Below are 12,696 nucleotides of genomic sequence, written 5' to 3' on the forward strand. Positions count from 1 at the left end.
TTTCTGTAAGCAGTGTGGCGTTGAGCCTGGGGAGAAGCTACCTAGCTAACTAGCCAGCCAGCTGTCTCCTGGCGCTGCGTCCGTTCTCTACCGGCGAGCTGCGACCACACACTTTATGGCCCCATTCTGTTGTCACCATGACAACAATCAGCATTTTCTTTTGTAATAGTCGAACAGTTCAACGACCCTTCTACTCCTATTTCATATTTCTATGGTTTTCCCTCTACAGTTGAGTTAGATGTTAGATGTTAGATGTTAGATGTTAGATGTTGGATGTTAGATGTAAATAAATGATTTGGTGTCTGAATTATTCTGTTTTTATCTCTGTTATAAGTAATAATAATATAATATAATAGTTATTACTGAAGGAAAGAAGAAAGCATCAATAGAACAGCTGATTATTAACTGTTCAACAGTAGTGTTTGTTGATTTCTCAGTTGTTGTTTTTTTTATCAAGTTGACATAATTCCTAAATGTTGTCCAGATGAAGTCACAGACTTGACCCCAGGATCAGTTGATAATATAATAAAATAACTGTACATATGATTTACTAACTCAAAGAAAGTGGATTTATTGTTAAGTTAAACATCCGAGCACATACTGGAACCCAGAGTGATGATGGGAAGATCCTCACAGCTCCTCTACCGTCGTCCGTCGTCCATATGAGTGAGCTGCTGTCTGAAGAGAGGAAGTTATTAAACACAGATATTAGTGTTGTTGTTGGTGGTAGCGTCCTGGTCATGTTGCACTAGGGGACTGTACATCCTCACACACAGAAAACAGAAGTGAAAATACTGGTAAAGCTGCATTTTTTGTTTTGTTTTTAATGACCCTTCCTTTTTATTTGTTCTTCTTTGTCTCAGCCATTTTCTAAGAAAGCCGTGGACCACGTGCACAGCCACCTAGCAAAGAAACAGGTTCCCCCGACTCTCTTCCAGGTAAAACTACAACCTTTCTACACATTTATCACATATTAATGTTATTGTGCAATATACGGATATTATTTTTCAAAATAATATTTGTATAACCTGAAACAGTAAAAGAATAATGGAATGAAAACAGCTGAACTCTCAGCACAACAACTGATTTGATCGCCGGTCAGTGTTGGTCGACAATGACTGACTAGAAATACTGTACACTTCACTTATTTTGGTACTTCACACCCTCAACACATGTGAGGGTATGAATTATACACACACACACACACACACGAGCTTATATTGGGCTTATATACTATGACTTTTTAATATTTTTTTTAATGAAATACTATATACTATGACTTTTTTAAATATTCTTTTTAATGACATACTATATACAATGACTTTTTAATATTTTTTTTAATGACATACTATATACTATGATTTTTTAAATATTTTTTTTAATGACATACTATATACTATGACTTTTTAATATTTTTTTGAATGACATACTATATACTATGACTTTTTAATATTTTTTTTAATGATATACTATATACTATGATTTATGGGAGGAAACCGGATCACCCGGATTCAACCCAGCAGACAAGGGCCGAATCACTCAGCCACCATGTCGCTGTGGGGAGGAGGGAGAGAGTATGGAGGGGTGATGGTAGGAGGCGACCACGTCACTGTGGGGAGGAGGGTGAAATCACTTCACATAGAGCAGGTAGGGTGTAGGTGTAGGGAGTAGGGGTTGTAGGGTGTAGGGGGTGTGGGTGTAGGGTGTAGGGGTGTAGGTGTAGGTGTAGGGGGTGTAGGGGGTGAAGGGGCAGGATGGTCAGAAGGGGGATGGGGGAAGAATGTGGAGAGAAAGGATGCTACTTCTCTCTCCTCTCTTTCTCCTTCCTCTCCTTCTTCTCCCTTTTCAAGTCCTCCTTCTCTTTTTTCTCCAGAGCCTCCTTTTCCTTCTTCACACTTTTCAACTCCTCCTTCTCTCTTTCCTCACTCTCCTTCTTCTCTCTCTTCTCTCTTTCCTCCCTCTCTTTCTTCTGTCTCTTCTCCTCCTTCTCCTTCTCCACAATCAGCTTCTTTAACTCCTTCTTCTTGGCATTCATCTCCTCCGCGGTCATCTGCAGTGCTCCCAGGTCAAGTTTCTGGTGGAGCTCCTGGAGGCGGAGGAGTTGTGCCTGGAGGTCTGTGGTGGTGTCGGTCTGGAGCCGGATCTGATCTTCCAGAGGGGCGAGCTTCGTTGACCACTTGGCCTCGCTCTGGAGGAGCTGCATCTCCTTCTCCTTCAGCTGGACCTCGCTCTGGAGGAGCTGCATCTCCTTCTCCTTCAGCCGGACCTCGCTCTGGAGGAGCTGCATCTCCTTCTCCTTCAGCCGGACCTCGTTCTTTAGAGTCTGATCTTCCAGAGCGGCGAGTTTCGTTGTCCACTCGGCCTCCAGAGCCATCTTGGCTGTCGTCATTCGGGTGATCAGATCATCCTTTTCCAGGACGACCTGGCTCACCTTCCTGTCCGACTCGTCCTGCAGAGATTTGACCATCAGATTCTTTTGATCAAGTGCAGATTGGAGCTCTCTCTCACAGGTCTCTCTGATCTCCCTGTTCTCCTCCTTCCAAGCTTCACAGGCCTTTATACACTTTTCAGTCCAGAGCTGTTTGATCATCACAATCTCATTCTGCTTTTCAAGCAGACTTTGACTGAGAGAGTCGGTCACCTCCTGTTTCTCCTGCTCCTTGGTCTGCAGGTCGTTCTGAACCTGTATCAGGATCTTGTTCTTCTCCAGCTCCCAACCGGACTCTTTGGCGGCCATCTGCTCCCTCAGGGCAGCGTTTTCGGCGGCCAGCTCAGTGACCTGTTGAGAGTCCTTCAGCTGGTTGCTGATAGTCTGTTTGACTATCATGATCTCATTCTGCTTTTCAAACAGACTTTGGCTGAGAGAGTCGGTCACCTCCTGTTTCTGAGCCTGTATCTTGATGGCTCTCTGAGCCATCCGGATCTTGTTCTTCTCCAGCTCCCAGCGGGACTCCTTGGCGGCCATCTGCTGCTTCAGGGCAGCGATTTCGGCGGCCAGCTCAGTGTTGTGCTGATGAGAGTCCTTCAGCTGGTTGCTGGGAGTCTGGAGGAGTTGAACCTGGAGGTCAGGGTTTTGCTTGTCCTGTCCTTTGAGGTCCTTCTGGGCATCTTTCCTGATGAGTCTCTCTGACCTGAGAGCCTTCAGGATCCTCATCTTCTCGTCTTTCCAGCTGGACTCATTGGCGGCCATCTGCTCCCTCAGGGCAGCGTTTTCGGCGGCCAGCTCGGTGACCTGTTGAGAGTTCTTCAGCTGGTTGCTTGGAGTCTGGAGGAGTTGAACCTGGAGGTCAGGGTTTTGCTTGTCCTGTCCTTTGAGGTCCTTCTGGGCTTCTTTTCTGATGAGTCTCTCTGACCTGAGAGCCCTCAGGATCCTCATCTTCTCATCTTCCCAGCTGGACTCATTGGCGGCCATCTGCTCCCTCAGGGCAGCGTTTTCGGCGGCCAGTTCGGTGACCTGGTGGGAGTCCTTCAGCTGGTTGCTGGGAGTCTGTTTGACCATCATCGTTCCACTCAGCTTTTCAAGAAGACTTTGCCTGAGAGAGTTGATCACCTTCTGATTCTCCTGCTCCTTGTTCTGCAGGTAGATCTGAACCTGTGTCAGCATCTTGTTCTTCTCCAGCTCCCAGCGGGACTCCTTGGCGGCCATCTGCTGCTTCAGGGCAGCGATTTCGGCGGCCAGCTCAGTGTTGTGCTGGTGAGAGTCCTTCAGCTGATTGCTGGGAGTCTGGAGGAGTTGAACCTGGAGGTCAGGGTTGTGCTCATCCTGTCCTTTGAGGCCCTTCTGGGCTTCTTCCCTGATGAGTCTCTCTAACTTGAGAGCCTTCAGGATCCTCATCTTCTCCTCTTCCCAGCTGGACTCCTTGGCGGCCATCTGCTCCCTCAGGGCAGCGGTTTCAGCGGCGTGCTCAAAGTTCTGTTTCTGGACGTCCATCAGGGCTCTCCTGAGATACTGCATCTCCTTGCTGGGAGCCTGCTGGGTAGCGGCTTCAACCAGCTCTTGGTTAAGTGACTGAAAGACACAAATGTAAAGGTTGAGAAAACAGTCCCGTCCTAACGTTGGATCACACAAAGAGACAGTTGAAAGTACTGAAGCCAACTCCATCTGCTTCTAAAGAGCACTGTGAAGCTACTTTTTCTGAAACGCACTGATTCAGTTGGTCACAAGAGTCTAGCCAAGTTCAGCCTCACACCACAGAATCACATCTTTCTACTGTTTCCTTTATACTATACACACAGAACACCATTTATACTGTCAATAACTTCAGTTTCAGATCAGTTTTTTGGAGATCAGGTTGATCTAAAATCTTTTGGTGAAGCTTAGAATATGTTTTCAGTTCTGTTTTTTGTTAATTTAACTGTAAAAAACAGCCCTGTTTTAGTCCACATACGTATCTTATACTGCTCATGCATTTGTCAAAAGTTTAGACAAAAGATTAAAAAGCAGATGAAGATGTGGGCTGGCCTAGATCAGTGTAACGCTGAACAAAGTGTGTTTAAAGGCCTAGATCAGTGTAACGCTGAACAAAGTGTGTTTAAAGGCCTAGATCAGTGTAACGCTGAACAAAGTGTGTTTAAAGGTGTCTGGCTGAGAAGATCTCACCTCGTTTCTTGAACGGACGATCTTCTCCATCGTAGCACAACGGAGGTGTTAGTTGTGGTAACGGAGTATAATACAGTAGTAACGCTGTACGGAGTATAATACAGCAGTATTATACGAGGACAATACAGTAGTAACGCTGTATTGAAGTAGCTATAGCAGGTATGTAGTAGATTGACTAACTGTCGCTCTGGTCACACGCTCTGTTATCACTGAGAGATGCTTCTCTGGTGAAGGTTCGACTATAACTGAGTTGTTAGACTGCAGGAGCTTCTACTGGTGCACACACAACATTCTAGTGACTTTATGATGTCACTAAGCCACATTCTGTTTAATGTGATGTCACTAAGCCACATTCTGATGTGATGTCACGTTTCAGAATGTGATGTCATGTTTCAGAATGTGATGTGATGTCACGTTTCAGGATGTGATGTCACATTTCAGAATGTGATGTGATGTCACTTTTCAAAATGTGATGTCACATTGCACTGTGGTCACATGACTTCTCCAGACGGAAAAACTGAAAAATGGAGGTTCAAAGTTTTTTTTTTCATTTATCTATATATAAAAATGTAATACAATAGGTTCATAAACATGTTCAGATTTTGTATATTACAAAAGATTCTACAAATGTATTTTACAGTATAAAAATAGTGAGCCATGCTCACATTTGCTTTATTTATACTTTGTATTAATTCCCTTATTTATTTACTGTTCTGTTTAATTTTCCCTTTTATTTATTTATGTTTTTATTTTTGTTAATGTTTTGCATTTTTTATTCTATACTTATTTTAAAATTAATGTATTTATTTTGCTCAATTATCCCTTTGCATTTCACCCCGTATTTATTACCCCAAACTTATATATTTCTGTATTATTTTCTTTATACATTTCTAATAAATAAATAAATGCAAAAAAAATAATCAATTCATTTTAAAAAATCATAAAAATAAATAAATAAATAAATAAAAGGGAAAATTAAACAGAAGAGTAAATAAATAAAATAATTAATTCAAATATAAATAAATGAAGAAACAAATTAAAACAGAAATATAAATTTATGTCACATAACTGTATTATCACTATAAAAAAATTTTTTTAATCACAATAAAAAAAAAATGTATTTTGGCTTTTTTATAGTAAATTAATTTAGTCGTATCATATTATGGTAAATAAGTAAAAGATCATATTATGTAACTGCATTAGGTTGGCAAATCTGTCATCATCACTTTATTTATGTTGACGAAACTGACGAGTTCTATTCATTAAAGAAAGTTGATTCAATAAAACAAATAGCTCATTTAATACACTGAATTCATTTATTCAAACTGAAGATTTTGTTCGAGGTTTTAGGAAAATAGTTTGTGAACCACCGGCCTGATGTTAACCGAACTTGAACGCAGCGTAACTCGTTTAATTGACATCATTTTGTGTCGGAAGGAGGCGGGATGTCTGTGAATTTGATTGGATAGAAATTCAAACAGGTTCACAAAAAGACTTTGTGTTGCTAAATGTATATCCATACGGTCAGCGGGTAGCGAGCTACTTGTCGGAGACCCCTGCTCTACACTATATAGCCTACCTGTTAAAACACACCCGATATGCCTGCTTGGTTGGAAACGTGTTTCCGAGACGGTGCTTTTCCTCCCGAGGTGTCGATTCAAGCGTGAACTTGTGTTTTACAGTTCAGAGAATTCAGTCAGACACAATAATATTCCTCCATTCTTGCCCTCCGTGCCTGGCTGGCTGCCCCGTTTCTATTCGCCACGCGGGGATTCGTCACAGCTGAACTTTGGGTGCGAGCTCGGGGAGTCAACATTGTTTTCAGATTCTCCCGATTCGTGCCGTTGGTAATTATACATTTATAGAGAGGAGCATAAATTGCCATAAAGGCCACCCAGGAAAATCAACTTTAAAAACAAGGGTTGTTTTCTTTCAGCTCAGTAAATCTAATCAACTATTTCTTCCGTCTGAAGACAACATGGCTCTTCTTCTGGAGCTCCTCGCTGACTACATGTCAGTGTTTCCTGTGTGTTTCTATGAGCCCCTCAGTGTCGCTCAAATGTAGTAAGGTGGAAACAAAGAGGCGTCTTCTGTGACGTTTCTGTGAAGTGAATTAACTTCAACACTGCATGAGGATGTATTCACACTCACAGTAACTGAGAGAAACCTGTCTGTCCCCCTGCAGCCATACATAGTGGAGATCTGCGACAGCTTGAGAGGAAAGATCTTCCAGAAGTTCATTGAGAGGTGAGGCTGGTGAGAGAGGTGAAGGATGGAATAGTTTCATCATGTCTTCACCTAATACAGTAAATTCACATTATATTCTGTGTTTTTTTTTTTTCTTCCCTCAGTGACAAGTTTACTCGTTTTTGCCAGTGGAAGAACGTGGAGCTCAACATCCATGTGAGTACACGCTTTAAACGTCACTTTCTCAACCTGTAGTTTGGTTCATTTGGTCCAGAGGTTCAGATGATCTGTATATGCATGGATAGAGGAGAGTGTCCAGGAATAGAAGAACAGTGTCGATGCATCGTGAGACCAAGCCGACATCAGAGAACTAGCGGTGACGAAGGCCGACTGTTGCGTCGCCTCACGTCTCCTTTGTTTTGGCCGACAAGTTGCATTTGAACACACCTCAAACACTGAAGCTGACGGCCAGTTAGCACGTACGTTCTGCGAAATAACTCTCCACACCAGCAGGCGGCGGTAATCTGTATCCATCATTCAGGAAAGGGCAACAGGAAGAGCGAGGACGGCGGATATACAAGCCGTTGTTTTTTCACACCACTCTCACTCAACACTTAGCTTAGACTTTTAAACCCATATTTGCAAATTAGCATCATTAAAGGTATGCCAAATTAACTAGTAGCAGCTCCTGTTTGCAGTGTACTCATGGATGTACAGACAACTATCACTGTGATACTGAAGAAAAGTTAAAAACGTGACTATTCTCAAGCCAGTTCTGTAATATAAGGAGCGTCTTTTTCCTCTGATTTCTAAGTGGATTTCTGGGAGTTTATTTGTGGTGGACGTCGGAAATTATGAAACCCTCGGAAAGTGTAATTCAAACTGAACCTAAAATGTGTGTTTCATGTCTGCGTGTTTTTAGATTTGACTGCGTTATGACATCTATCTTTGCCTCAGCTCTCTCGCCTCCGTATGAAAACATCTGGTCCAGACCAAAACACAGAAATAAAAGATGCACTGTTGCCTTTTAGTTCCAGTCCATTTCATGTTCACACTGACTTACTACAAATGAACCAAGAGGTGTAAACATTACATCATACGGGCTGACAGGTAGCTCATTCATTGGACTCAACCTGCATCATCAGGGTCAAAATCAGAACAGTGTTTTATTCATTTATCTTTGTATTATTTCCCTTATTTCTTTATTATTCTGTTTAATTTTCCCTTTTATTTATTTATGTATTTATTTTTAAATGTATTTCTTTTTGCATTTCTTTTTTTATTTATTTATTAATTAATCAGAAATATACACAGTAAAGAGAATACAGGAATAAATAAGTTTGGGGAAATAAATAAGGGGTGAAATGCAAAGGGAAAATCATGCATTAATAAATAAATACATACATCTTAAAATAAATATTAGAAAATAAATGCTAATTAATTAATTAATTAGTTTATAAATCAATAAAAAATAAACACATAAATAAATATAAGGGAAAACTAAACAGAAGAGTAAATAAATAAGGGAATTATATTTCTGTTTTATTTGTCTTTATTTATCTTATTAATTCCCTTATATATTTACTCTTCTGTTTAATTTTCCCTTTTATTTATTTATGTATTTATCTTTATGAATTTTTAAATGTATTTATTTATTTTTGCATTTATTTTTTAGTTATTTATTAATCAGAAATGTATAAAGAGAATACAGAAATAAATAAATATGCATAGCTACATAAATACTTACATTATAAAATAAATAATTAATTAATTAATTAAAAAATGAATAAAAATATACAAATAAATGCAAATAAATAAAAAAATGATTAAAAGTAAACATAAATAAATATAAAGGGAAAACTAAACAAAAGAGTAAATAAATAAGGGAATTATTGCGAAGATAAATAAATTAAGAAGCAAATTAAAACAGAAATATCAATTTTACATTTTATCAATTAATTAATGGCTACATTTATTTTTAATATTATTTTTGCTACATTTAATGCTACATTTATTTATTTGTTTATTTATTTGTTTATTTGGCTGGTTCAGTCCTCCATATCTTCGGAAGCAGACTATTCAATTTGCAAAATAAAATGACAAAATTCGCAGAAAAAAACAGCAACCAGCGATGTACTGATCCAATCACCGATAGCCGATAAACCCGTCTAATCGGACCGTACCAGACAGCTTTCACACCTGACTTTGTTTGAACAGGTTGTTTTGGGGTTCTTGTCTGTTTAAGTCCGTCCTCTCCTTCTGTCCATCCTCAGCTGACCATGAACGACTTCAGCGTGCATCGGATCATCGGCAGGGGCGGCTTCGGCGAGGTGTACGGCTGCAGGAAGGCCGACACGGGGAAGATGTAAGGACGCAGAATAAACGTCTGTAAAGGGACACGGTCAGGTCGCCGCGCCGTGACCTTTGCCAACGGTGTGTAACCTGTGGCGTTTTGTTGTCTGAATGTCAGGTACGCCATGAAGTGTCTGGACAAGAAGAGGATCAAGATGAAGCAGGGGGAGACTCTAGCACTCAACGAGAGAATCATGCTGTCGTTAGTCAGCACAGGGGTGAGTCGTACACACTCACACCTGCAGCTGCTTCACTACGTTCAGGAAACACTCAGTGTGTTAGAACTCAGAGGAGATTCATTAAAGAAGGTTGCATCACACAGTGAATTAATCAACATTCACTGACAGGTAATATACGAGCTGTTTATCTTACATTACACCACTCACGTCAGACTGGACGACCGGTTAGGTTAACACGACCGCATCATTCACACTCCTTCAAACTACATCAATAATATTACACACATCCCTCCATGTACGCACAGGTTAATGAGTCATACCTACAGTTATTTATATACATATAGTATATCCATTTCATCATTCTTTATTTATTTCTACTTCACTACATTTCAGAGTGACTTGTACTTTTTAGTTACCTTACAGAATAAGATTTTACATAAAAAAAAAACATGTTAACCTTATCACAATGAGTACTTTTACTGCTGATACTTTAAGTACATTTTACTGCACAATGAGTACTTTACTTGAGTAAAATTGTGAATGCAGGACTTGTACTGGTAATGGAGTACTTGTACGTTGTTGTATTTGTACTTTGACCTCAGTAAATGATCTGATGAAAACAGAACGAGTCAGTTTGTGATCTGGTTTAATCTCTCTGACTCTGACTCTCCGTGTCTGCAGGACTGCCCGTTCATCGTGTGCATGACGTACGCCTTCCACACCCCCGACAAGCTCTGCTTCATCCTGGACCTCATGAACGGTAGGATGACCTTTGACCCCGTCCTTGCCCCAGATTAAACTCCAGGCTGAGACACACAGATTGGATTACTCAGCCATCGTCTCCTACTTCCTCTTAAGGGTTTTTACCGGCGAGCGGCCGTTTTTCTGAGCTTCATGAGAGGTTAAACTCCCGATCAAAGCCCTGAGTCACCTTTTTAAAGCCAACACAGTCATCATGATACAGTATGAGGCTATAAATACAGCTCGTCGATGCACGTGAAGACGGAGACAGTCGGGGTGGAGAGTCACAGAAGGCCTCCCATCGATTCTCCTTCTCTCCCCTCTGAGAGGATTACCACAGCGTATTGATGGGTATTGATTCAGGTATCATGAGGTCATACTGACCTACTCTGTGTTGTGTATGTCTCTCTGTGTGTGTGTGTGTGTGTGTGTTCAGGTGGCGACCTGCACTACCACCTGTCTCAGCACGGCGTGTTCAGCGAGAGAAAGAGATGCGTTTCTACGCCGCTGAGATCATCCTGGGTCTGGAGCACATGCACAACCGCTTCGTCGTCTACAGAGACCTCAAGGTAGACGCACACTGGAGTTTACTCTGGCTCAGTCCCACTAATACACCGTTCTGCTGGGCCGGTTCTAGCCTGCTGTATTAGGTCGGGCTGGGGGTGCAGCTTGGGCGGTAGGTAGCCCGAAGGTTGCCGGTTTGAATCTCTGGCCAGATGGCACAAAACATCTCTGGCAGAATAACAGCTGGCAACCAGAAGTCAGGATCAGATGCTTAAGAAGCTCCTGCTATTGAGCCCTCAGGCCTCTCTCCCCCTTTTGGTGTGTTTGTGTACGGAGTGTTTGGACGGGTTAAATGCAGAAGATTAATAAAGTAGACAGGTACAGGTACGTCTACAGGTATACAGATGTTCTTCGTCCAAACGCACACTGAGCTTTGTGTCACAAAAACGGATTCTTTGCCTTCTAAGGTGCAGATTTGTAAAAGCTCTGGTTCCTTTGTGTCTGTGTGGGTGTGTAAAACAGAGACGTCCTCTCTCCGCATTTCATGCCTATCGGTGCTTTGTGTAATGAGCGTGCACCAGATAATAACAAAGATGGCGCACTACCGGCTGGTTTATGTTTTGTTAGCGCTGCTCGGACTAATTACTACTTTACATTTAAACTTAATATTACTGCACCAACTTCACAGACGAACGGAGGCGTCTGCTGCACCTAGTGTTATTTGGTCCACCTCAGCACCCACGAGTTGAAGCAGCGGCGTTGTGTGTGTGTGTTTTGACCAATCAACGATGGTCATCCCTGCAAACTCCACCCTGAAAGTTCCTGTACTTGAGCTTCGTTTTTACAGGAACTTCCACCCCGAAACTAGGAACCTTTTGAGGAGCTCATTGCATTTCGACTGCAGGGACCACGGTGTCTAAATTAAGTTCTTGGGACATTTTACCCCCAAAAAAGCCCTGATCGGGGGGTCGTACTTTCTGAAAGTACAGGGACTTCCGGGGTGGAGTTTGCAGCGATGACCGTCGCTGATTGGTCAAACAAACACACAGAACATTAAAGTACTTTTAAGAAAGTCCAACCCCGGACCAGGGCCCCTTTTAGGTGGTAAAATGTCCCCCGGAAGACCACAAATCTATCTTCTTATCTCGTTGGCTTCTTAATCTGTCAATATGAAGACACAATAAGGTCGATATTATTCATTATTACAATAAATTAGTTCTGTGTTTATATGAAAAATAAAGATATCCCTACATGCATTTTTGGCTACGGCCCCCTGAACCAACGCAAACTGCACCTGTTGTTACGTTCTGCACAAAACGTAACGTTGTGGCGGTACTGAGTCAGAAGACTGAAAAACAGTTCCCATCCACATAATAATATAAAATAAAATGCCTTCTTAATAATAATAATGAACAAATGCCTCTTCAATAATGAACAAATGCCTCTATATTAACAAACAATTAAGGAAACTGAAATATTGGTTTTGCTTTTCCTTTTACCCTCCTTTAAAGTTTTCCCAAATAAAATACACTAAAAGAAATGGGTATAAAGGGTTTCATTGAAAATCAACAAATGAATAGAATACAAAAATACAGCCTGCAGGCGTTAGGCTATTGTAAGGCAAGCCAGATCGTTGCACAAATAGTACCTAAACGTCCCAGTGCAGGTAACCCAATTGGTTGGCACTTAACTTGTTTCCCCAACTAGGAGAGTCAACACTCTCAACAAACAAAACACAAAGATCACAGAATCCCAAAAGGGCCCAAAACAGACCAGAGTTTCTGGTAAAGCTGATAACACATGTTGCATTGAGTGAAGGAGAGATCAGAATGACCCTGGGTGTGCAGTTTCCCTCCTCTTTTAAGCCCTACAGAAAGGGCGTCGTTACACCCTGATTGGCCAAGAGGGGAATGCACCAAGCTGCTCTCAACTATCATTTAAGAGCCAGTCCCCACACCCTGCGCAACAGGTGAACTGAATAAGCCTCTAATCACTCAGCAACTCAACCAAAAAAACACCAGGGAAAAGGGAAACAACAGCAAGCACCAGATTATTGGCAGCTGCCACACTCCTTCCCCCATATAATAAACACCGCCTCCAAGGTGTTTTACACACATCCTTTCGACAGTTATT

The 12,696-nt window shown here is 41.5% G+C and overlaps 1 protein-coding gene across 1 annotated transcript; it reads right to left on the reverse strand.

Moving 5' to 3' along the window:
- Nucleotides 1-1,716: 1,716 nt before the first annotated feature.
- Nucleotides 1,717-4,709, reverse strand: LOC119480329 (trichohyalin-like). Its single transcript, XM_037756496.1, has 3 exons — nucleotides 4,601-4,709; nucleotides 3,455-4,050; nucleotides 1,717-3,232 (listed from the first exon to the last, which is right to left on the reverse strand). The coding sequence occupies exons 2-3, from the start codon at nucleotides 3,953-3,955 to the stop codon at nucleotides 1,799-1,801; spliced, it is 1,935 nt and encodes a 644-aa protein (XP_037612424.1). The 5' UTR covers nucleotides 3,956-4,050; nucleotides 4,601-4,709; the 3' UTR covers nucleotides 1,717-1,798.
- Between the last annotated feature and the right edge of the window lie 7,987 nt (nucleotides 4,710-12,696).

This window comes from Sebastes umbrosus, chromosome 21, assembly GCF_015220745.1.
Source record: "Sebastes umbrosus isolate fSebUmb1 chromosome 21, fSebUmb1.pri, whole genome shotgun sequence".
NCBI lineage: Eukaryota > Metazoa > Chordata > Actinopteri > Perciformes > Sebastidae > Sebastes > Sebastes umbrosus.